This window comes from Podarcis bocagei (genome assembly GCF_964188305.1).
Source record: "Podarcis bocagei genome assembly, chromosome: 14".
NCBI classification, from domain to species: domain Eukaryota; kingdom Metazoa; phylum Chordata; class Lepidosauria; order Squamata; family Lacertidae; genus Podarcis; species Podarcis bocagei.
In genome coordinates this window covers 1,096,499-1,122,045 of record NC_138139.1, presented here as the reverse complement: position 1 = coordinate 1,122,045, position 25,547 = coordinate 1,096,499, and the positions used below count along the sequence as shown (strand labels likewise).

At 46.7% G+C, this 25,547-nt stretch overlaps 1 protein-coding gene across 4 annotated transcripts in view; it reads right to left on the bottom strand.

The window, feature by feature from the left end:
• Positions 1–20,225, bottom strand: part of ACSBG1 (acyl-CoA synthetase bubblegum family member 1) — a 30,663-nt gene extending 10,438 nt beyond the window's left edge. The window contains exons 1-7 of one of the 4 annotated variants that reach the window (XM_081170599.1): positions 20,004–20,225; positions 18,180–18,262; positions 14,320–14,537; positions 13,691–13,779; positions 12,040–12,160; positions 4,599–4,679; positions 2,543–2,692 (exon numbers count right to left, since the gene is read on the bottom strand). In XM_081170599.1, the coding sequence (XP_081026725.1) occupies positions 2,543–2,692; positions 4,599–4,679; positions 12,040–12,160; positions 13,691–13,779; positions 14,320–14,537; positions 18,180–18,262; positions 20,004–20,026 (765 nt within the window). In that variant the 5' untranslated portion in view covers positions 20,027–20,225. The remainder of the gene's footprint in view (positions 1–2,542; positions 2,693–4,598; positions 4,680–12,039; positions 12,161–13,690; positions 13,780–14,319; positions 14,538–18,179; positions 18,263–20,003) is intronic. The other 3 variants (XM_081170600.1, XM_081170601.1, XM_081170602.1) reach the window with 3 other exon arrangements.
• Between the last annotated feature and the right edge of the window lie 5,322 nt (positions 20,226–25,547).

Here is a 25,547-nt window from a genome sequence, read left to right as displayed (position 1 = left end):
TCATGGCTTGCCCCAAATAATTCTGGGAGTGGGAGTTGGTCTAGGGGGCTACAGTTTTCAAAGTGGTTTAGCAATCAATCCCTTTCCCCAGAGAACTCTGGGAATTGTCGCTCCATGATCAGAGGGGACGGGAGGGGGGATTTTGGCCCACTTCAAATTTGTGTTCACCAATTAGCACTTCTTGAAATGCTACGTGGTCCATTAGTCCATTTTGCCTAGTAATGTTGACTCTGAAGGGCAGCAGCTCTCCAAGGATTTGGGAGAATCCCAGGTTCGGATTCAAGGTGGCTTACAACATTTTAAAACATCATTATAAAATACAAAGTAAACCCTAGTTTAAAACAATGGTTAAAATACATAAAAGCACATTTAAAATCAGCATTAAAGTTCAGTTTGCAGTGGCAGCTGCCCAGTGCTCAGCATCATCTGCCTGAACAGGAAGCTCCTAACCTCCCAGCAGAAGTATAGACAGAGGGAGCCTGTCTGACCTCTCTTGGGAGGGAATTCCACAACCTGGGGGCCACCACAGAAAAGGCTTTCTCTTGTCTCACCACCAGCTGAGCTTCTGATGTTGTCAGGACCCAGAGAAGGTGCTCCCTGAGGAGCTTAGCACCCGGGCAGATGTGTATAGAGAGATGAAGAAGATTAGACAAATTCATGGAGGAAAGGGCTCTCCAAGTCCACAGTCGGAGGCAGCGGGAGGGGGGGGCTCTGGTGCTCCAGGGCTGCTTGCAGGCTGCCCTTGGGGGCCTCTGGCTGGGGGAGAAGAGGCTGGGCTAGATGGGCCGGATCCAGCAGCCAGCCTCTTCTTAGGCTCTTGGGCCCAAACTTCAGAAACAGGCTGGTAGCCAGTGAAGCTGTTTCAGTAGGGGAAGAGCTTGTGTCCTGTGACCAGCGCCAGTCGGCACTCTGACCACAGCACTTTGACTAGGAACGGAGTAAGACTGGGAAGCTTTGTGGCATGTGAGGAGAAGGGCAATGGGCAAAGGCTGAGATCAAGCAGGTGCAAGAGCTGGTGGCAGAGAAAGCTTTCTTCTGAGTCCAAGGCTTTGGTGTCTCCTGCGCATCTAAATATGCTTTTCTGCATCATCCTGTGATGCTGTGGCTCCGAATTTAATCACAGGCAGAGGGAAACATACTTTAATAAAGAGGGCATCAGCCCACACATGTGGGCAAGGGATTTTTCCAGGCTGAGGGTGACATTATAAATAACCTCTCCGCTGACAGCTGTCAGGAGCAGGTCGACCAGCCAGAATAGAAATCACGTAGGGAAACAGGAGTCACCAACTTTGCATCCACTGTCAGGGACACAGGAAGAGGTAGCCTATTGTCTATCTAGCCCAGCACGGTAGACTCTGGCAGGCAGCAGCTCTCTAGGGCCTGGGGGAGTGAGTCTTCTCCATCACCTGCTGTCTGCTTATTCTTCCAGCTGGAGGAGCCAGCAACTGAACCCTGGGAGGTTCAGTGTGCAAATCATGTGGAATATACAGTGGTACCCCGCAAGACGAATGCCTCGCAAGATGGAAAACCCGCAAGACGAAAGGGTTTTCTGTTTTGGAGGCGCTTCACAAGACGAATTTCCCTATGGGCTTGCTTCACAAGACGAAAGCCCATAGGGAAATCTCCGGGGACCTCTTTTAAATGCTGGTGGTGGGGAGCAAAGCCTTTCCCCCCCTCCGGCCTTCAGAAGAGGTCCAGGAAGGCTGGCGGGGGCCGAAAGGCTTTGCTCCCCACCGCCAGCATTTTAAAAGCAGTCCGGGATAGCAGGGAAGAGCTTCCCGCTATCGCGGACGGCTTTTGAAGGCAGGCAAAGTCTTTGCTCCCCCCTGCCTGCCTTCCCAGGGGCTTTTACATCGCCCCGGACAGCGGAGAAGTCCTCCGCTGTCCCGGGCGATTTTAAAATGCCGCCCGCCAGCATTTTAAGATTGCCCCAGACAGCGGAGAAGTCCTCCGCTGTCCCGGGGTTTTTTAAAATGCTGGGGGTGGGAAGAAAAGCCCTTGTCCCCCCCCCCAGCCTTCAGAAGAGGTCGGGGGACAGACTGTCCCCGGACCTGGTCTGAAGGCGGTTTCCATAGGAACGCATTAATTGATTTTCAATGCATTCCTATGGGAAACCGTGCATCGCGAGACGAAAAACTCGCAAGACGAAGAGACTTGCGGAACGAATTAATTTCGTCTTGCGAGGCACCACTGTAGCCTTATGCAGACTCAGACCACTTGCTCTTCTGCAGCTCTCCATGATTTCAAATGGGTTCATTCCCAGCCCTACCTGCAGCTGCCATGGCCTGAACCGTTCTGGTTTGGGTGAAATTTTTGACATTCTGGAGGCAGGCTTTTGAGAGATGTCCCAACAAACCCCATGGATTGTTCTGCTCTCTTGCTTAGAGTTTAAGAAACATTTTTTCCTGTCCTGTTGTGTTCTTAAGGCAAGTCACTTCCAAGCATTCCCACGACCAGGTACTGCCTATTTGAAGCTAAAGACTAAGCTGCACTTTCCTGCCATGGGCCAGCCCATGGAGAGGTGGGTGCCTGGAATACACACATTGTCATGGTTAAGCATCACCCCTTTGGGTTTCCCCGTCGTTCCGGATGTGTAGATCAGAACGCAACATTGATTTGGCTTTTGGGACTCAATTAGAGCCTCCAGCTCTCCATCCTGGACCTCATTGCCCAACTCCATAAATTCATCCATCTGCAATAGAACAGGAAGGAGAGACATCATTTATATAAAGCATTTTCACCCTGCCCTTCAGCCACGTGACTTCCAGAACAGTTCATATAATAATAAAAGCAAGACAGTCCCTCCCTGCTGTCTTACAATCTATAAAAGAAAGCAAAACCAAACACGACACAAAAGAAAAAGGGGAAGAGGAGGGAAGAGTAAAACAAGCAAATTAAATAGCTAATTTTTGGAGTTGTGTGGCAATTCTTATAAGCACCACCTGGAATTCAGGAGCAGATGTCAAAAGCAGGTGGGCTCTCATAAGCCTGAGGGTCGGGACTGTCGTGTTCTGCTTTGGGAGCCTTATTGCAGGGCGTATGTGTGCTAAATAAATCAGTGAATATTGCTGAACTTCTGTTTCCTGATAGCCTGTTTAACCAGAGGGAAATAAAAAACTCTGATCTTTGTTACTCTTACTAAATTCCCCCAACGTACAAGTACATGTGAATCAGCTAATACAGGGGTCAGCAAGGTTTATCTTGCCTGGGCCGGATCAGTCCCATGGAGATTTCTCTGCGGGCTGGATTGCACGCGCGCACCCGCAATTTTCGGGCTCTGCGTTTGCGCAGATGCGATTTTTGGCATCTGCACGTACGCAGACACGATTCCCAGTGCCATGGAAGCGAGTCCCCGTGCCATGCCGGTTTAGCGCAGCGTGAGCGGGCAGCTCAGTTTGGGAGCAGCTCATGGGCCAGTCAAACGACCTCCACGGGTCGCTTCCGGGCCATGGCCCTTAGGTTGGTGACCCCTGTACTAAAGATACTTGCTGCAAACATGCTCAAATGGTAATGGCAGCTTACCCCTCACAGAGCTACAGTTCCCAGCACTCTTAACAAACTACAGTTCCCGGGATTCTGGGGGTGAGGTGCTTTAAATGTATAATGTGTAAGCAGACGCTTACTGGAGAGTTAATCTAACTGAAGTCAGTGATAGGGGCTGATCTGAAGCTGCCCTTATCTACACCAAATTGTTTGTCAAGTCTAAGGCATAGCTACATGATGATAAAGAATGGATGTTTGAGCTAAAGATTCCTGAATCCACGTTCCTTGTTGTGGCGAGTCTCCATGAGCCAACGTCCTTTTCTGCCCTCTGCGCTTGCTGGGCAGGTGCCATCCCTCTGGTTATGGGTCAAGGATTAGTTCTCCTTCCCTGGTGACGCTTCATAATACCCTCATCCTGGCCAAGTGATCCCTGTCATCCCATGAAGCGCTAATCCTTCTGCTCCCAAGCCGCCTGGCTGCGGATTTCTTGGCAAGCTCCTGCATCAGGGTAAAGTTTCCGTTTCCACAGACATTTGATGCCGCCATTTGAAAAGGCTGGGCTGCATCTGAAGAGCAAGGGGGAAATGAGCCCTGGGCTCTTCTGCAGAGGCTTCAGGGAATTCATGCAGAATGCTGGTATAGCCGGCATGGGAACCTGCAGCCCAGAGGCTGGATGCAGCCCTTTAGGCTGCTCCCTGGCTCTTGGGCTTCCCTCTCGCCTGCCTTCTTGGTGCCCTGGCCTGCCTGGAAAGTGCCCTTGAACTGCAAATGTGTGTCAAGTTCATGTGTGGCCCCTGCCGGGCTGCCCAGAAGAGAATGCGGCCCTTGGCTTGAGAGAGGTTCTCCCATCCTTGCACTAAAGGAAGAAAGAGACTCACTAAAAACAGTCATTGGAATATTCTGCTTGCAGGATAACAAGCTCACCAACTATTCTGCATGCACAATGTATTCCCAAGAAAAGCTGTTCTTTACTATTTTTAACAACTTGCACTCCTGGAGGCATTTTTCATTGTTTTTGAGGCATTCCAGCAACAAGGAAGAAGAGACAAAATGAATCAGATAAGCAGAAATAAGCAGAATTTCTTGTATGGTTTGTGGTTCCTTGCCCATCATACCGTGTACAAATTGGGATGCTTCTCAGCCAAGGGCCCCCTGTACATCACAATGGCCTTCAAGTGTGGTAAACAATTCTGGATCTGTGCAACATTTAAAGGGGGGGGGGAGATGAAACATATGTGAATTTATTGCATTTTAAATCCTTGTTCCAAAAAAGCCCCATAGCTAGTGAACCCGGAAGAGCTGGGAAAAGACTCTCAGCCATGGGGCCACCTGAGCTGCTAGTGACCAGGCTGACTCAGGAGCGCAGCCCTGGGGCTTCTCCAAACCCCCTCTTGTTCCACTGCTCCCCAGCTACCACCCATGGCCTCCCTCAGGGAAAACCACTCTTTGGCGCTCAGTCAGAGCAAACAGCAACTTCCCTGGATTGCCCTTTGTTCCAATCTGTCACTGAAGAGCAGGTTTTCCCTTGGAAAGGATCAGGGCAAGGGAAAATCTGCTCGGCCGGTGCTTTCTAGGGATGACGCAGGCAGAAGGAGGGAAGAGACCCTGCTCCTTCCAAGCAGCCATGTACATAGGATTTCCTGGGCCAAGGACACTCTCTGCGGGTTGGGACCCTGCATTCCTCCTGTCCCCAGCAATCTATTGACAAGAGCCACTGCTTATGTACCCAACTCCCGCCCAGCAGGCTTGGCTTTTATCAGGGGTTCCCAAACTTTGAGGGGCCACCCCCGCCTTTGGTTCCATAACTCATCCCCAGTGTCCCTCCCCTTTACCCTATAATAAGCATTGTTCTGAATTCATGACCCATCAGCAATTGCACATTTATTCAAAATCCATTTTAAAGTACAGGTGTCCCCCCCCCCCACCACTTATGTGGGGGGTGCATTCTGGGCCCCCATGCACATAAAGGAAACCACATAAAGTGGGGAGCACCCTCTAAAAAGCCTCCAAACACCCATTTTACCCCTGCTCTCCAGCTCTCTCCCCTGCTCTCTCTCTCCACACAACTGGAGTTGAAGCCCTGGAGTCGGCTGGAGGATGTGCAGGAAAAGGGCCGCTGTGGCTGCTGCTGCTGTGCTACCAGCACACCAGCTGTTAGGCGGGGAGGCTGAGCCATGTAAATTATTATTATTATTATTATTACTACTACTACTACTACTATTTATTTGTACCCCGCCCATCTGGCTGGGTTTCCCCAGCCACTCTGGGCGGCTTCCAAAGACCAAAAATACACTAAGATGTCACACATCAAAAAATTCCCTAAATAGGGCTGCCTTAAGATGTCTTCTGAATGTCAGGTAGTTGTTTATCTCTTTGACATCTGATAGGAGGGCGTTCCACAGGGCGGGCGCCACTACCGAGAAGGCCCTCTGCCTGGTTCCCTGTAGCTTTGCTTCTCGCAATGAGGGAACTGCCAGAAGGCTCTCGGCACTGGACGTCAGCATCCGGGCAGAACAATGGGGGTGGACCGCTCCTTCAGGTATACTGGGCCGAGGCCATTTCATAGAATCATAGAATCATAGAATCATAGAGTTAGAAGAGACCACAAGGGCCATCGAGTCCAACCCCCTGCCAAGCAGGAAACACCATCAGAGCACTCCTGACATATGGTTGTCAAGCCTCTGCTTAAAGACCTCCAAAGTAGGAGACTCCACCACACTCCTTGGCAGCAAATTCCACTTTCGAACAGCTCTTACTGTCAGGAAGTTCTTCCTAATGTTTAGGGAAGAACATTAGGGCTTTAAAGGTCATTTAGGGCTTTAAAGGTCAACACCAACACTTTGAATTGTGCTCGGAAACGTACTGGGAGCCAATGTAGGTCTTTCAAGACCAGTGTTATGTGGTCCCAGCGGCCGCTCCCAGTTACCAGTCTAGTTGCTGCATTCTGAATTAGTTGTAGTTTCTGGGTCACCTTCAAAGGTAGCCCCACATAGAGCACATTGCAGTAGTCCAAGCAGGGGATAACTAGAGCATGCACCACTCTGGCGAGGCAGTCCACGGGCAGGTAGGGTCTCAGCCTGCATACCAGATGGAGCTGGTAAACAGCTGCCCTGGACACAGAATTGACCTGCGCCTCCATGGATAGCTGTGAGTCCAAAATGACTCCCAGGCTGCGCACCTGGTCCTTCAGGGGCACAGTTACCCCATTCAGGACCAGGCAGTCCTCCACACCCACCCGCCCCCTGTCCCCCCAAAACAGTACTTCTGTCTTGTCAGGATTCAACCTCAATCCATTAGCCACCATCCATCCTCCAATCGCCTCCAGGCAGGACCTTCACTGCCTTCACTGGTTCTGATTTGAAAGAGAGGTAGAGCTGGGTATCATCTGCATATTGATGGACACCCAGTCCAAACCCCCTGATGATCTCTCCCAGTGGCTTCAGATGTTAAAAAACATGGGGGAGAGGATGGAACCCTGAGCCACCCCACAAGTGAGGGCCCAGGGGTCTGAACGGTCATCCCCCACCAGCACTTTCTGAACACGGCCCAGGAGGAAGGAGCGGAACCATTGTATAACAGTGCCCCCAGCTCCCAGCCCCTCTAGACGGTCCAGAAGGATGTGAGATATCCAGCAGAACTAGGAAACAGCTCTTTATCCCTAGTCCGCCGGAGATCATCAACCAGCGTGACCAAGGCAGTTTCGGTCCCATGATGAGGCCTGAATCCCGATTGGAAGGGATCCAAATGGTCCGCATCCTCCAGGCGTGCCTGGAGTTGTTCAGCAACCACCCGCTCAATCACCTTGCCCAAGAATGGAAGATTTGAGACTGGGCGATAGTTGGCCATACTGGCCGGGTCTAAAGATGTTTTTTTAAGAAGCGGTTTAATGACCGCCTCTTTCAGCGGATCTGGGAATGTTCCCTCACAGAGGGAAGCATTCACCATCCCGCAGAGCCCATTGCCCAGCCCTTCCCGGCTTGCTTTTATTAGCCAGGATGGGCAAGGATCAAGGAGACAGGTGGTTGGTTTCACGCGTCCGAGCAGCCTGTCCACATCCTCAGGGGTAACAGATTGAAATTGATTCCATACAACTTGACCAGACAGAGCTCTAGCACTCTCCCGCCCCAGCCCTGCTCCCACGGTGGTGTCTAGCTCCTTCCGAATATGAGTGATTTTATCTGCAAAAAACTTTGCAAAATCGTTGCAGGAGATCTTGGGGTCTTTACAAGGCCCCAGTGGTAAAGGTGGTTCCGTTAAATTGCGGACCAGCTGAAAGAGTCTCCTGCTACTATCTTCTGCAGATGCAATAGAGGCGGTGAAGAAAGTCTTCTTTGCCGTTGCTATCGCCACTTGGTAGGCTCGACTTTGAGGTCTAACCTGTGTCTGGTCAGATTCGGAATGAGTTTTCTGCCACTGACGCTCTAGCCATCTCAACGATTGTTTCATCACCCTCAGCTCCGAAGAAAACCATGGGGCTGTCCGGGCTCCATGCAATTGGAGAGGGCGCTTCAGAGCCAGGTACAGTCAATAGCCCTGGTTAGAATCATAGAATCATAGAATCCTAGAGTTGGAAGAGACCACAAGGGCCATCGAGTCCAACCCCCTGCCAAGCAGGAAACACCATCAGAGCACTCCTGACATATGGTTGTCAAGCCTCTGCTTAAAGACCTCCAAAGTAGGAGACTCCACCACACTCCTTGGCAGCAAATTCCACTGTCGAACAGCTCTTACTGTCAGGAAGTTCTTCCTAATGTTTAGGTGGAATCTTCTTTCTTGTAGTTTGGATCCATTGCTCCGTGTCCGCTTCTCTGGAGCAGCAGAAAACAACCTTTCTCCCTCCTCTATGTGACATCCTTTTATATATTTGAACATGGCTATCATATCACCCCTTAACCTCCTCTTCTCCAGGCTAAACATGCCCAGCTCCCTTAGCCGTTCCTCATAAGGCATCGTTTCCAGGCCTTTGACCATTTTGGTTGCCCTCCTCTGGACACGTTCCAGTTTGTCAGTGTCCTTCTTGAACTGTGGTGCCCAGAACTGGACACAGTACTCCAGGTGAGGTCTGACCAGAGCAGAATACAGTGGCACTATTACTTCCCTTGATCTAGATGCTATACTCCTATTGATGCAGCCCAGAATTGCATTGGCTTTTTTAGCTGCTGCGTCACACTGCTGGCTCATGTCAAGTTTGTGGTCAACCAAGACTCCTAGATCCTTTTCACATGTACTGCTCTCAAGCCAGGTGTCCCCCATCTTGTATTTGTGCCTCTCATTTTTTTTGCCCAAGTGCAATACTTTACATTTCTCCCTGTTAAAATTCATCTTGTTTGTTTTTGCCCAGTTCTCTAATCTGTCAAGGTCGTTTTGAAGTGTGATCCTGTCCTCTGGGGTGTTAGCCACCCCTCCCAGTTTGGTGTCATCTGCAAATTTGATCAGGATGCCCTTGAGTCCATCATCCAAGTCGTTGATAAAGATGTTGAATAAGACCGGGCCCAAGACAGAACCCTGTGGCACTCCACTAGTCACTCTTCTCCAGGATGAAGAGGAACCATTGATGAGCACTCTTTGGGTTCGGTCAGTCATCCAGTTACAAATCCACTGAGTGGTAGCATAGTCATGACCACATTTTACCAGTTTCTTTACAAGAATATCATGGGGCACCTTGTCAAATGCCTTGCTGAAATCAAGGTAGGCTACATCCACTGCGTTCCCTTCATCTACCAGGCTTGTAATTCTGTCAAGAAACGAGATCAGGTTAGTCTGACATGACTTATTTTTCAGAAATCCATGCTGACTATTGGTGATCACAGCATTCCTTTCTAGGTGCGCACAGACTGTTTGCTTAATGATCTGCTCCAGAATCTTCCCTGGTATTGATGTCAGACTGACTGGGCGGTAATTATTTGGGTCCTCTCTTTTCCCCTTTTTGAAAATAGGGACAACATTTGCCCTCCTCCAGTCTGCCGGGACTTCGCCTGTTCTCCAGGAATTCTCAAAGATGACTGCCAGTGGTTCTGAGATCACATCTGCCAGTTCTTTTAATACTCTTGGATGCAGTTCATCTGGCCCTGGAGACTTGAATACATCTAAACTGGCCAAGTATTCTTGTACTATCTCCTTAGTTATTCTGGGCTGTGTTTCCTTTGCTGAATCATTTGCTCCAAATTCTTCAGGTCGGGCATTGTTTTCCTTATCGGAGAAGACTGAGGCAAAGAAGGCATTGAGGAGTTCAGCCCTTTCTGTGTCCCCTGTTTGCATTTCACCATCTTCTCCTCTGAGTGACCCCACTGTTTCTTTGCTCTTCCTTTTGCTACGAACATACCCATAGAAGCCTTTTTTGTTGCTTTTAACCTCTCTAGCAAGCCTGAGTTCATTCTGTGCTTTAGCTTTTCTGACTTTGTGTCTACACGTGCTGGCTATTTGGTTAACTCCGCATTCCAGCGGGCCACCAGGGAATCAGCTGAAAGGCCATCAACATGGGATAAAGCATCCCCTGCCACTCTCTGGAAACCATTTGGATCCATTACGTGGCGGGGGCGGACCATCCGAATTGGTCCCACCTCCCTGCAGAGGGGAAGGGTCGCAGAGAAGTCCAGTTGCACCAGGAAGTGATCTGACCATGGCACTTCTTTTGTTTCACTTTTACTTAGTGTCAGATCACCCACTTCACTAGAGGTGAGCACCAGGTCTAAGGCATGTCCGTGGCAATGAGTTGGACCAAACTTATTCAGGGACAGCCCCATGGAGGCCATGCTTTCCACGAAGTCCCGAGCGGCCCCTTGTAAGGTCGTGTTGGCATGGATGTTAAAACCCCCTAGGACAACCAAACTAGGTGTCTCCAGGAGAACATGGGCCACTACCTGAAGCAGCTCAGGCAGGGAATCCTTGGCGCAGTGGGGAGGTCGGTACACCAAAAGGAATCCTGTACTGCCCCTATTGCCCAACTTCCAGAACATGCACTCAGAAAACTGGGTCTTCCCAATAGGACGCCTGGTGCAAACTAATGACTTCCTAAAAATCACTGCAACCCCCCCTCCCCACCCACATGACCTGGGTTGTTGTGCGTAAGAGAAACCTGGTGGACAAGCAGAAGCTAAGACAGGCCCATCTGCTTCATCCAACCAAGTCTCTGTTACACATGACAGGTCAAGTCCTCCATCCACAATCAAGTCATGGATGGCAGTGGTTTTGTTCATCATTGACCTGGCATTACACAGCAACACCTTCAGGTCATGTGGGTTTCCCTTGTTGATTCCAGTATCCATCCGGTCAAGACCAGACCCGGAGGCAGGGATAGTCTTCAAACAACGACTAAACCTGCCTCCTCTGTAATGACATGGTCTGGTCTTAGCGTAGCTCCTCCTCCTGCCCATGATCACCGAGATCGGATGTCCCAGTGCTTCCCCCCCTGTGGACCTTGTCCCAGCCATCGTGTTGGCTGGGGCCCCACTCCCCGGCAGCCCTTAAAAACAAAACGCAAACTATACAACAACCAATAAAACTACAAAAACAGAACAATTATACTAAAATTAATCCCCAACCAGATATCCATCCCACCCACCCACCCCCAACAAAGCAAAAAAGGAGAAAAAGAAAGAAAAATTTAAAATGCCACCGGCTGCTTAAGGACATTTTAAAACACATTAACCACTTGGAACAGGGAAGCAATAGCAGAACAACTTCCCACACTTCCCCAAAAGTTTGTTCCAAATGAGGGCCTGGGCCAGCTGGAAAAGGCCCTGGAAGGGCGCAGGCCCTGCAGTCCTCCCCTCAGCCGATGATCCCCACTGCGCCACTGGTCTCTCTGGGGCATCCTTTGCCCTCACTGCTGTCCCCTTCAGGCTCCAGGGAGGGTCTCCTTGGGAGTCATGAGGACTCTCCAGCTCTCTCCCACCATTACCTGGCTGGACTCTATTTATTTACCGGTATTTCCTGGTGCTGTGCGTATACACAGTTGCATGCAAGTAAAATGTGAGTAAGTAGGGGGTGCTTGTATTTGGTTTAATTAATTCAACAAAATGGATGAACTTGATCCAGTGAGCCCAGCTTTTCAATGCCGCCCCTTGCCTCCCAGCACCCTGCCAAGTGATCCCACACCCAGGGGGCACTACCACCCACACAGCCTCCCCTTCGCCAGCACCAGTGCAAGGTCTGCTGATCTGGGGAGTGTCCTCCTCATATGCAGCTGCTCAGGCTGATGGAATACAACCCAGCTCAGTGAGGCCTGACTCTGCTCTTCAGGCCTTCCCAGAAAACAAGGCCCTCCTGCAGATAGATCAGAGCGCTGCTCCACCTGGCCCAGTATTGTCTTCCCTGGCTGGCAGCAGCTCTTTGGCAGAAGGTTATTTCTTAGCACCTGCTATCTGATCCTGTTAACTGGGGGTGGCAGGGATTGAACCGGAGACCTTCTGCATGCAGAGCAGGTGCCTTCTCCAGAGCATGGTCCATCTCCAGCTGCAACCAGCCTTGCCTTTCAGCCCCCAGTCGATTCCTCTGGGAATGGGTTAGCTTTCTTGTGCAGGTCAGTAAAAAGAAGAAGAAGCTGGAGTCTCTTACTTGCGTGATTTTGTCCAGTTGTTTCTGGTTTTCGACCACAATGATATTAGCTCGGCAGTCCTGAGCAATGTAGTGGCAGACCTCAGGAGAACTGGTTGTGTAGATCCCTGTCACAATGCCGCTGGAAGGGGAGGGAAAGACACTTTTAAAAAATGAAAGCTTTGCTTCCTGGCAATGTTGTGCGCACCTCAGTCTCCGAGAGGCTCTAGGGGTTCCTGCACTTTCCTTGCAACAAAGGTCAGCAGAGACGGTGGTGTCTTTAGAACCTATGGTTTTATTTACACCCATACACAAACTGAGCATGGGATGGAGGCAGTCACAGCATTAACCCTCCAGCAGTTGTCACTTCCCCATTAGGTTGCCAGGGAAGCCCCCCCCCCCCAGCCGGGGGTCCAGTGCTGAGCAGAGATGCCTCTGTCTCTCTAGCTTCCAGCATCAGCTTCTAGCCACACTGGTAATCTGGCTGGTTATTCCAAGTCCAGATAGGAAATGTGACCATCCTTGCAAGGGCTTTGGTCACACCAGGTACTCCAAGGCTCCTTCCTCACCCTGCCAGAATTACTCATAAGGCTGGGGGATCTGTGGCTCAGGAGGTCGGAGGATGCCGACGGAAACTGGTGTGGAAATTGACAATGTTTACTCATTCGTCCTGTGTCCAGAATGGAAATCAGTCTGATGCATATGGACTGTATTTACTGTTATTGTTGCTTTCAGTCCACAAATCAACACATAATGGATGATATACACCCATTGTCATTGTGTTTATTTCACACTGAAACTAACGGAATGGAATATCACATCATAATGACAATGCAGCGAATTGCACAAAATTCCACCACAGTGGACAGCAAGCCCAATGATGTAATTTTTGTTGGAAACTAAGCAGCAGTGTAATGAAAACAGTGCAAGTAACACTGGAAATTGGAGTCTTCTACCCTGACCTCTTGGGATGCGGGTGGCGCTGTGGGTTAAACCACAGAGCCTAGGGCTTGCCGATCGGAAGGTTGGCGGTTCGAATCCCCGCAACGGGGTGAGCTCCCGTTGCTCAGTCCCTGCTCCTGCCAACCTAGCAGTTCGAAAGCACCTCAAGGTGCAAGTAGATAAATAGGTACTGCTCTGGCAGGAAGGTAAACGGCATTTCCGTGTGCTGCTCTGGTTCGCCAGAAGCGGCTTAGTCATGCTGGCCACATGACCCAGAAGCTGTACGCCGGCTCCCTCGGCCAATAAAATGAGATGAGCGCCGCAATCCCAGAGTCGGCCACGACTGGACCTAATGGTCAGGGGTCCCTTACCCTGACCTCTGGACCACTCAGGTGTTGCCGGACACTGACCCCTGCCATTGGCTAGGCTGATGAGTGTTGGGTCCAACAACATCTGGAAGGCCACAGGCTCCACATCACTGGCTTTACAGTATAGAATATGTTCCCCAGGATATAGTCTTGCAAAAGGTAAGCACATGTGCTCAGGGTTCCAAGCTGGAAGAAAGGTGAGCTATCAACATAAGAAAAGAGTAAAAAAAAAAATATATGAAATACTGGTGAGGTGGTGACATAATGGAATAAATGGTGGTTCCTTTTGTTTCTGATCTTGCAAAGCAAGGTTGGCTGAACAGTGCCTGAAATAAGTCCTGTATGCCTCCTCCAAAGCTTACCCAGCAAAAACAGCTCCCACGGCTGAAATGAACCATTCTGTGGAATTGAACCCAAGTATCGCTACACTGTGGAATCGCTCAAGGCCAAGCTGGAGAGAGAAAGAGAGAGAGAAGATAAAGCACAATTTTTTGCAAAAGAAATAGGAGTCTGAATGCTGCCTGAGGTCAATAGGTGGGAAGTTCCAGTGTGCAGGTGCTGCTGCACTAAAAGATCAGTTTCCAGCACATGTGGAACTGGGATTATGTGGCACCTACAATAGTGCCAGTTCTGCAGATTGAAGCAGTCTTGTAAGGCCATCTTGTAGGTCAGCTGGTCCCAAGTTGCTAGGGCTTGAAACACTAATAGAAACACTATGAGCTTGGCCCACTGGCACAGCAGTACCCCCCCCCCGAGACACAGACAGCTTCTGGACCAGACATCTCTCAGGCTTGCTCTTGACATTGGGGCTGTTGGTCCTCCTGCCAGGGACCTGCCCACCCTCCTGGGATGCTCGTCAGTTCTTATTGGGTGGCCTTATTGTTCACACCTCTCCTTAAGCTTTAAAAATTACTCTGAAAAGCAACCACACAAGAGCCACACCCCAAAGGACAGCATTTTGGATCTCCCGCTTCAGGCCCCCCAAGTTTACCTTCAGGAAGCTTTTAGCTGCTTTGCGAGAATAGTTGTAATACTCAGCAAAGGTGATCTTTTCCCATTCCCCATCCTTCTTGCTGACCATTGCATTGAGAGACCCATATTTCTCTAAGGATTCTTGAAACATCTGATGAACAGTTATGGGAGCTTGCAGACATGTGGGGTCCATCCTCAGCTTAACCAGCCCATCAGCAGACGTGGTCCAGAGAGGCACTGGGGAACAGGCAGAGAAATAGAAGACTGCTGCAGCACCCATGCATCTCCATGCAGACAATGAAATATTCTCTTGTGTTTTGCAGGAGCGGGGCCAGTCTGTATGATGCCCTGGGTCCCATCCAGATCTTGGGCTCTTGGGCCCAGGGAGGACTGGAATCTCATGGAGGAGGTTTCTGGACTGGTCAGACAGGTTTCTTTGTAAGGCTAAGTGACCTTAGGGGGCCACCTAAGGGTCTTCATCAGCATATTAAAAAACCCGAGCTCAGTTGTAAGAGCCAACTGCCCTCCAGGTTATTGGGTGGCCTTTACTCCCACCCCCACTAGCTGCTTGGGAGGAGAACTGTGGGTAGAGTGGGGAGAGAGAGCTGAGCTGGAAGCAGGCAGAGGCAGATCTAGGCCAGTTCAGTTGCACAGGGCAGGGAGCCTTGCAGGCACTGCAGCAGGTGCCACAACTATGGTGTCCAATGGAAGGCGAGAGGTGGGGGGCACCAGAGGTTGGCATCACACAGGGGGCCACTGAAATCTGAGTTGCCAAGGTCTGCCACTGAATCCGGAGACCCAGAACCCTGCTTGTTCTGTGCTACTTCTCAAGCTGAGACTAATGGAGAAGCAACATCTGTTGGGGCGTTAATGCTGTGAGCCCCTCCATCTTAGGCTCAGGTTCTATATGTGTGCAACTGAAACCACACATCCTCAAGACACCACCATCTCCAAGGAAACGGAGCCCTGGAATCCCTGAAGTTTCTCCATGCTTAGCGATTGAGGCGGCACATAACAATTTTCTCATTAATGATGTCTCAGTGCTTGCCACCCATTCTACAGGCAGCTTATTCTGCTATAGAGAAAGTGGGATTTGGCATTTAGATGCAATTCCTCACTGTCAAGATTTTTAAAGGAATAAAAACTACAAAAGCTTGGAGCGCTAAGAAGGTAAGAGCTCTGCTGAGTAAGTCTAAATATCCATTAGGGTCCAATGTCCTGCCCCCCCCAGTAGCCAACCAGTTGCCAGCAGGAAGCCCAGGCTTGAAGGCAATAGTCCTCACTCCTTGTTAATGTTTACCCCTGCTGCCTGATATTCAGAGGTATACTGTATTTGTACATGGAGGTTCCATTCTTATCATAGCTAATAAACAAGATGAACTTTAACAGGGAGAAATGTAAAGTATTGCACTTGGGCAAAAAAAATGAGAGGCACAAATACAAGACGGAGGACACCTGGCTTGAGAGCAGTACATGTGAAAAGGATCTAGGAGTCTTGGTTGACCACAAACTTGACATGAGCCAGCAGTGTGACGCAGCAGCTAAAAAAGCCAATGCAATTATGGGCTGCATCAATAGGAGTATAGCATCTAGATCAGTGTTTCCCAACCTTTTTTGGGCAAAGGCACACTTGTTTCATGAAAAAAATCTCGAGGCACACCACAGCCCCGTGACGTCAGCGCGCAGCGTCACGCCAGGAGGGACGCACGAAAGTGTAAGTTTCAATTCCCCCCCCTTGCCTTCCTTCTGCGCCAACCGCCAAAAAGCCAAGAATCGCGGGACCGCCGGCGGAGGGGGGGAGGGGGGGAGGGCGAGCGGAGGAATTGTTGAAGGTGCAAAACCCATTTGTTTGTTTTCCCACCAGGTGGGAGATACAATATTTGAATGCTCTTCCATATAAGAACTTCCTGAAGCCAGGACAAAGGATCTGGCCTTGTCCTCTCATTGCTGTGCCACGTTTCTACGTGCACAAAGTCATTCATGTGGGACAGCGGTGAGGAACATGCAGCCCAGTGGCACACTTTATCCTCAGTATATACCTTTTTGTGTGCATTATTTGGTGGGAAAACTGCATTGCAAAATTAAACAAAGTGCAAATTTCAAAGGATGGCTGGGTTTCTGTGAGAATACTGTTTGGGGAAGTAGAAATAGTCTACCTCTCCTTTAAATCAGAACCAGTGAAGGCGGTGAAGGTCCTGTGTGAGTGCCTGGAGGCGGTTGGAGGATGGATGGCGGCTAACAGATTGAGGTTGAATCCTGACAAGACAGAAGTACTGTTTTGGGGGGACAGGGAGCGGGTTGGTGTGGGGGATTCCCTGGTCTTGAATGGGGTAACTGTGCCCCTGAAGGACCAGGTGCGCAGCCTGGGAGTCATTTTGGACTCACAGCTGTCCATGGAGGCGCAGGTTAACTCTGTGTCCAGGGCAGCTGTCTACCAGCTCCACCTGGTACACAGGCTAAGACCCTACCTGCCCGCGAACTGTCTCGCCAGAGTGGTGCATGCTCTAGTTATCTCACGCTTGGACTACTGCAACGCGCTCTACGTGGGGCTACCTTTGAAGGTGACCCGGAAACTGCAATTAATCCAGAATGCGGCAGCTAGACTGGTGACTGGGAGTGGCCGCCGGGACCACATAACACCGGTTCTGAGAGATCTGCATTGGCTCCCAGTACGTTTCCGAGCACAATTCAAAGTGTTGGTGCTGACCTTTAAAGCCCTAAACGGCCTCGGTCCTGTATACCTGAAGGAGCGTCTCCACCCCCATCGTTCAGCCCGGACACTGAGATCCAGCGCCGAGGGCCTTCTGGCAGTTCCCTCATTGCGAGAAGTGAGGCTACAGGGAACCAGACAGAGGGCCTTCTCAGTAGTGGCGCCCTCCCTGTGGAACGCCCTCCCATCAGATGTCAAAGAGATAATTACCTGACATTCAGAAGACATCTTAAGACAGCCCTGTTCAGGGAAGTTTTTAATATGTAACGCTGTACTGTTTTTAACACTGATTGGGAGCCGCCCAGAGTGGCTGGGGAAGCTCAGCCAGATGGGCGGAGTATAAATAATAAATTATTATTATTATTATTATTATTATTATTATTATTATTATTATTATTATTATTATTATTTTGCCTTTCAATGCAGACTGATTCAAACTGCCCCCCCCCTTAGGGAACCCAATGCTGGATCAGACAGGATTTTGGTCTGATCCAAGAGGGCTCTTCTCACCACTGAGGAAGTTGCGGCACACAAAGGAGGAACAGACACAATGGGGAAGCCCTTCTGAGTCCCAGAAGCAAGGAAGCCCCTTTTTAAAGCTGGCTCTGTTCAACAATGGCAAAATGCTCCCATAGCAAGAAATGGCAGAGTGCCATCGAAACCCTGCACAAAGTTGTTGAGGAACAGAAAAGCCATTCTAGGTCCCCACAAAAGCTCCTTTATTCTGCAGACACCGACAACTAGTTCATTTTTGGCTTTTTCCTGATTATGCTTTGAGCAAGAGAGGTCGCAGACCACAAGAGGGGAAAGGAGCCGCATTTGAAACTCTGTGCGCACAGCAGGGACAGGTATGAAACTCAGGTTAACAGTATAAAAAGTTACCATGGACAAATCCAGAAGGCTCCCATCCAACTTATGTGGGAGAAAGTGCCGGTGCACTCAGGAGGCGGTTTGGGTTGCGCTGCAGGAGCAGGAATAAGTTGCGTTTGCTGCGCTTTAGGAGTTGCTCTCCCCCCACGCTTACCTGCAGCAAAGATGGGTGCTACACCTGGAGCAGGTTAATTGGCCTCTTGTGCATCCTCCTCCACCCCCCACCCCCTTTCACAGAAGGCCCAATTAGGCAATTATGGGCTACATTGTGGGTATCCCCTTTCCTGACATATGCTTACCTGAGGAATCTTCTTGCCCTGTTCCAGAATTTTTCCAGTTGTTCTGTGCTTCTGACAAATTCCTGAAGAAGGGGGAAGAAAGTCTGTAGGCAGAGTTTTGCATGGACTCAGAAGAAGCACATCACCAAAAGAAAAAAGGAGATAGATTTGCATAAAATGTGGTTAAAAAGGAATGTTTTCACCTGGTGCCCAACAACATGTAGTGAAGGTGCCAGGTGAGCCTCCCTGGGGAGAGCATTCCAGAACTGAGGAGACACCACAAAAAAGGCCCTTTCTCATGTTGCCACCCTCCAGATTTCTCACGGAGGCAGCACACAAAGAAGGGACTCAGAGGTTCATAGGGAGAGAGGCAGTCCTTGAGGTATGGTGGTCCTGAGCTGCATAATAATTTCAGTCTTATTCATTGTTCAGGTAAGCCCAGGGTGGCTGGCCCTGCTCATTAACCCCCACCCCCTGAGCCAACTTTGAGAGGTGGGCAGGACAATTTATCTGACAGTGACCTGGTTTGGGAGAAGTTGGGAACTGCAAGGGGTGTTGCAAGCTCTATGCCCAGCAAAGCACCCTGCATTTGGTTGGCAGAGCTGCTTTCTGAGTGGGGATTAGCTGCATGATTGAGTTCCCCATGGGGAACTGGGCCCCACAGCCAACCCCACAGCCAATCCAGCTGTGCCTTGCCTTGCCGCACTCCCAATGTCACACACCAGACTCCATTATTTTTCTCCAGGTCTTTGGCTCTTAATTATCCTTGAGTGGGTGGGATGTTCTAATCCTGCCTTTTAAAAACAGAACTGTCTTTTAGATTTCTTTCTTTTATGACAGTTTCAACATCTGTGTTTGTTTATATGTTGTAAGTTGCTTTGAATTACCTTGGTTAAAAAAACCAAACAACAAATAAATAATAATAGTAACAACAATAACAACAACAACAACAACAACAACAACAACAACAACATAATGGTGTCTAGTATAGAAAATCAGTGCAAATTATGTTGTTGTTGTTGTTGTTGTTGTTCCTATTATTATTATTATTATTTATTTGTTGTTTGGTTTTTTACTCCCATAACAGCAATTTTTGCTGCTTTGTGTACATGTATGTGGTTTGCAGAATACCTTGCGATTTTACAAACCTTTCCCGTTCCCTGCCTGCCCCTTTCTGCATGCATTCTTATGACTTGGCTTCACTCCCAACTGAGCAGCACTTGTTTCCATGTCGGAATGCAAATTGCTACTTTCCCCACTTCATTCTCTCCTGTTCTATTTTCTCCATTTACTGGTTTCAGGTGGGGGGGGTTGGTTGGGGGGGAATAGTATCACATCTATGTACTAACATACATAGTATGCTAATATTAGAAGGTTCAGCAACTTAAAATTATTGCTTGATTGTTGTTGTTGTTAAAAAAAAAACAAGGTGCAAAGTAGCTATTTTTTGAAGGGCAAAAGTTCTCTTTCCCAAGTCAATGTCAGCAAATGAGAAGCGGTGCGCAAACTTCCACGTCCTTCCATTGACAAAGAATTCCTTGTTTGGTTATCCTTGTTACCAGTTTTAAATGAGCAACCCATAGCCTGCTGATTTACAGGGAGCGTTCGCTGAAATCTACAACATTTACTACTTGTTGTCATGGAATGAGAGAGAACACTCATTTAATTTCTTACAAGAGCAGAATCAGGTCCAAGCTCTCAGAATGCACAAAAAATCAACCTTCCTCATGTTCACTCCAATGCAAGCCCCACTGTGTTCAGTAGGACTCTAGCTGGTAAGTTTGCATTGGACTGCAGCCACCATTTCTTAGGAAAGAAATATCGAATTTACAAAAATTACTTTACCTGATTCCATTGCTTTCGGTCATTCTCTCTCCGCTTATTGTTTTATCCTTGATGGGAGTTGGGGGAGAGGTGCCACTTCTTTGGCAGACGAATGCTGGCTTCAAATATGCTAAGAGTTTTGTATGGCCAGGCAGAAATAAGCTGATACGACTTAGGGAACCAAGAGCAAATGGTCACTTTCTTAGTCAAAGACGTAATGCAATAGGAGGAGACTCAGAGTTCCTAGGAGCCATTTCTCACTGACCATGCTAAAAAATGTATCAATGCTTGGATGGTGTTCAACAGTTACAACTTTCCTTTGCCTTTCTTTAATATCCATGAGAAGAATGTCAATGAGACTGCTGCTTTTTAAGATGCAAATTCTCTCTCTCTCTCTCACTCCCCCCCTTCTAATCTTTGGTTCAAATTATTCCAGTTCTCTTATTTGAATATTATATTTTGTAGGATAGTGGTTCTCTTTCTATAGGACAGAACTGGAACTCAGTCACTGACTTGGGGGAAATTCTTAAGGCATTTCTGCAACAGACCGACAGAAAGATGGCATGTGGGGCACACATCATTCAGAACCCAGATTCATACTGCTTAATCTCAGCCTGGGAGAGTCTGCAGCTATTGTGCAAAATTCGTGAAATGAAGTCCTCCAGCTCTTAAACAACAGCAACCTATATGTTTGTTCAGATTAGGGGTGACTAACATAGCTTCTAAGAGCCCATGAGGCAGCTTACCGCTCACAATATACTCGTCACAAACTCATTCTCCAAGTCTGGAGCCTTTGGACGGATCAGCAGGCTTGGGAGAACTCCAAGATTTGGAGGAGGAGAAAAACTTAAGGAGGGGTGCAAAACAGAAGGGCTGATCTGGCTAAGTGTGCAGCAGACAAGTGAGGGAAACAAAAGACCGGGGGGGGGGGGCGGAATGGAGTATTGTGGGAAAGGGCATGGCAGGCTGGTTGGCAGGAATACTGAACAGGGGAACTTCACATTGCAATGTTTTGTTGCAAGCTGTGTGTGTGTGTGTGTGTGTGTGTGTGTTTTGTGTGTGAATCAGAAAAGTTTTCTCGTATTGGAAACCATGCTTGGTGTCGTCGTCGTCCCCCCCCCCCCCATTTCCCTCTACTGTTCTGCTGTCCAATGATTTCATATCATAGAATTGTAGAGTTCATAACCACTTAGAGGTTTTATTTTCATTTAAGCAGTATGCAAATTAAATAAATAACCTAAAATGACTAAATAAAGTGTGTGCAATGAAGGGGGAAAATATCACTTTTTAACATTAAAAAAATGCACAAAATTTCACTGTAACAGTAACAATTCCTAAGATAATTTCAATATAATATCAGAGAATGTGTTTGTTTGTTTTTAAAGTTTACCACATGATTGCCAGCTCTCTAACTATACCAAATGCTAAGCAAGCCGGTATAACCCCTGCGAGGAGACAGTTGCATGGTGAGGGTGCCACAACGAAAAGCCCCAAGATTTGAGGCAGCCAGTCTCTCATTGGCCAATGCAGCAAAAAGACCCATGTGAGGCAGCCCATGGAGAGGCGGATGCAGACACATCTTGTGCAAATCAAAGGTTCAGCAAAAGAGGAGCAGGTTTTTCTTTCTTTTCTTTTTTTTTCTTTCTTTTCAAATTTTTGTATATGAAATTTTACAATTTAGTATTCAACACATTTATCATATAAAAGAGAAAAAAAGAAAATGAAACCCCTCCACCCTGTGACTTCCCTCAATTTCCCCTTCTGATTCTTTAAATATTTGCTACTTCTGCTTAATTTTTATCTTATTTTTATGATCTTTTAGCTAAATGCTCTTATGTTCTTATCATTTTTATACCAAATTTCTTTCAAATTACATCTTACACTTAATTAATTTCCATGTTGTTGTTTCTTAACCTTTACACTTGTTTTCTTAGTTGTGTTTCCTCAAATCCTGCTAGTGAGTCCATTTCTTTACAATATTTCTGTAGATACAACATGAATGGTTCCCAATCTTTTTTTTAAGTCTTCATTATCATTGTCTTCCCGTGAGTTTTGTTTTTCCAGCGTATTCCATAAGTTTGACTTGCCATTCTTCTTTCGTCGGTATCTTGTCCTCTTTCCATTTTTGAGCTAGTAGAATCCTAGCTGCCACTGCAGAATACATAAACAACTTCTTCCGCTCTTTTGGCAATTCCTGTCCAATTCCACCACATCTGTGGCGAAGCTGCATGCTCCGCTACCGGGGGTGGAGAGCAGGTGGGAGCGTGACTGGCGCCCCCAGAGGGCGGGACGCGTATCCTGAGGGCGTGGTACGCCTCCCGCAAGGGCGTGGCATGTGTTCTGGGGGTGTGGCGTGCCGTCTGTGGGGGCGTGGTGCCCGGTGCACACAGGGTACACAGCGTGTGTCCAGGGGGGCGCCGTGATGGCACCCTACCGGAATAGTGGTGCCGGGGGCGGTTCACTTCCTCCGCTCCCCCGTCCCTCCACCAGTGCACCACATGTGATAAAACATACCTTCTTTCTCTTTACACTTCCAGCACTTATTGGAGCTTGTTCTATACCTTCTTACAAGTTTAACAGGAGTCATATACCATCAATACATCGTTTTCATATAGTTCTCTTTCAAAGTTATACAGTCAGTAAATTTTAAATCCAATTGCCATAATTTTTCCCAATCTTCCATTTGTATGTTATGTCCTAAATGTTGTGCCCATTTAATCATTACACATTTAACCTCTTCATCTTTGGTTTCCCATTCTAGCAATAAATTATACATCTTCAGTAATTTGGTATTGTCATCTATAATTTCTCTTTGAAATCTAGATAAAGTATAACTGAATCCTTTCTTTTTATCTTCTTTAAATACCTCATTTACTTGGAAATACAGTGGTACCTTTGGTTACATACGCTTCAGGTTACATATGCTTCAGGTTACACACTCCGCTAACCTAGAAATAGTGCTTCAGGTTAAGAACTTTGCTTCAGGATAAGAACAGAAATTGGGCCCCGGCAGCGCAGCGGCAGCACGAGGCCCCATTAGCTAAAGTGGTGCTTCAGGTTAAGAACAGTTTCAGGTTAAGAACAGACCTCTGGAACAAATTAAGTACTTAACCCAAGGTACCACTGTACTGCAACCAGTCATTGACATGTTCTCAAATCTCTTCACAATCTTTCAATTTTAATTTCCCTTCTATTTCTGGTAAGCCATTTTTCTTTCCTATTTATTTTTTTAATTGATGTTGCTTCTCTTGGTGACAACCACCACGGGGTCTTTTGTTCTAATAAATCTTTATATCTTTCCCAGACTTTTAGAAGTGATCTCCTAATTATATGATTGTAAAATTCTTTATACACTTTCCCTTTATCATACCACAAATACGCATGCCACCCAAATCTGTTATGTCTTTCGAAGTCTAACAGATCTGTATTTTCTAATTTAATCCAGTCCCTGATCCAAGCAATTCAAGCAGCTTCGTAATATAAGTTAAAATCTGAAAGAGAGAAACCTCCTCTATTTTTTATATCCGTAAGTAATTTATATTTTATACTTGGTTTCTTCCCTTTCCAGATAAATTTTGTAATATCTCTTTGCCATTTCTTGAAGCATGCTGCATTACTTATAACCGGTACTGACTGAAATAAAAATAACATTTTTGGCAATACGTTCATCTTGATCACTGCAATTCTTCCTAACAATGATAAATTCATTCTCCCCCATATTTCTAAATTCCTTTTTATTTCATCCCAATTTTTTTCATAATTGTCTTTAATAATGTTAATGTTTTTGGTTGTCAACCAAATTCCTAAATATTTTGCTTTTTTATGGATCTCTATTTCTATATTCTGCTGTAGTTCTTTTTTATCCTTTTCTGATAGATTTTTCACCAACAGCTTTGTCTTATTTTTATTCAACTTAAAACCTGTTACTTGCCCAAATTTCTGTATTTTTTCTAAAACTTTTGGAAGAGAATTATTAGGGTCCTCAACTGTAATTCCAAGGTCATCTGCATATGCCTCTATGTCTTTTCCCCCACCGTAATTCCTCTAATGGTTTCATCTGCCCTGATGTTTCTTGTCAGGACTTCTAGAATCAAAATAAATTATAAAGGTGATAATGGACATTCCGGTCTTGTTCCTTTCTGTATCTTACAATTATCTGTTACCACCTGATTTACAATTAGTTTGGCTTTTTGATCAGAGTAAATTGCTTGAATCCCTTTCCTAAAGTTTTCTCCAAAATTCACTTCTTCAGGGACTTTTTTTCATAAATTCCCATGAAACATTATCAAACACTTTTTCAGCATCTATAAACATCAACGCTGCCTGTTTTTCATTTCTTACTTCCAGGTATTCTATCACATCTATGATATTTCTTATATTATCCTTCATTTGTCTCCCCGGAAGAAAACCTGCCTGATCGTGATGTATAAATTCCTTCAAAATTGTTTTCATCCTATTAGCCAATATATTGGCAAACAGTTTATAATCGTTATTTAATAGCGAAATCGGTCTATAATTTTTTATTGAGGTCAAGTCTGTCTCTTGTTTTGGGATTAGGATTATATACTCCTCTCTCTTTCGTTCAAAATGAATGAAAATTTCATTCATTGTAGCTTATAATGGTGCTAATAATTGTTTATTTTTTTTTAATAATATTTGGCTGATATTCCATCCAGTCCTGGCGATTTCCCTGTTTTTGCCTGATTAATTACTTCCAATACCTCTGAAGTTGTTATTGGGGCATTTAGAATTACTAATTTCTCGTCTGTGATTTTTGGTAATTTGCTTGCTCTCATATATTCCTCTGTTTCAATCTTCTTTTCTAGTCCTGTCCTATATAGATCTGTGAAATTTTTGAAAAATTATTTCCTAATCTCCTTTGAGTTATCTATAAGTTTTCCCTTAACTTTAATTTTACTTATAATATTTTTCATCACATTTTTATTTAATTGCCATGCCAACAACTTTGTTAGCATTCTCAAAATATTTTTGTTTCTTTTTTTAATTTTCCAGTCTAATTCTTTACTAATGATCATTGAATATTGTGTTTGTAATAATTTAATAGCTTGCTTTGTACTCTCTTTATTTGGTTTGTTTATTAACTCTTTCCATTTTTATCAGAGCCTCTAAAATTTCCCTTTTCTTCTGTTCCCTCACCTTCTTTTGGTATGCATTTTGTGGAATAAAAAACCTCTCATCACAGCCTTACTGGCATCCCTAACAATCTGAAGGTCTGTTCCTTTTTTTAAAATTTAGCTCAGAATAATCCCCTAATATTTTCTCTGTTTTCTCTAACACATTCTGATTGTCTAACAAATCTTCATTCAATCTCCACCTCAGAGTGGAATGTTTTTCATTTTGCAATTCTAAAATTAATGGATTGTGTTCTTGGCATTATTTATTTTATTTTATTTTATTTTCTCTTAATTCCAATTCTTTAGAGAGTCACATTGCATGACTTCTTGCACTACTTTCGTAGACATGTGAAAAGACTGTAAACTCTCTATCTAATGCAGGGGTCGGCAAGGTTTACTGGCCATGGGCCGAATCACTCTCACGGAGATC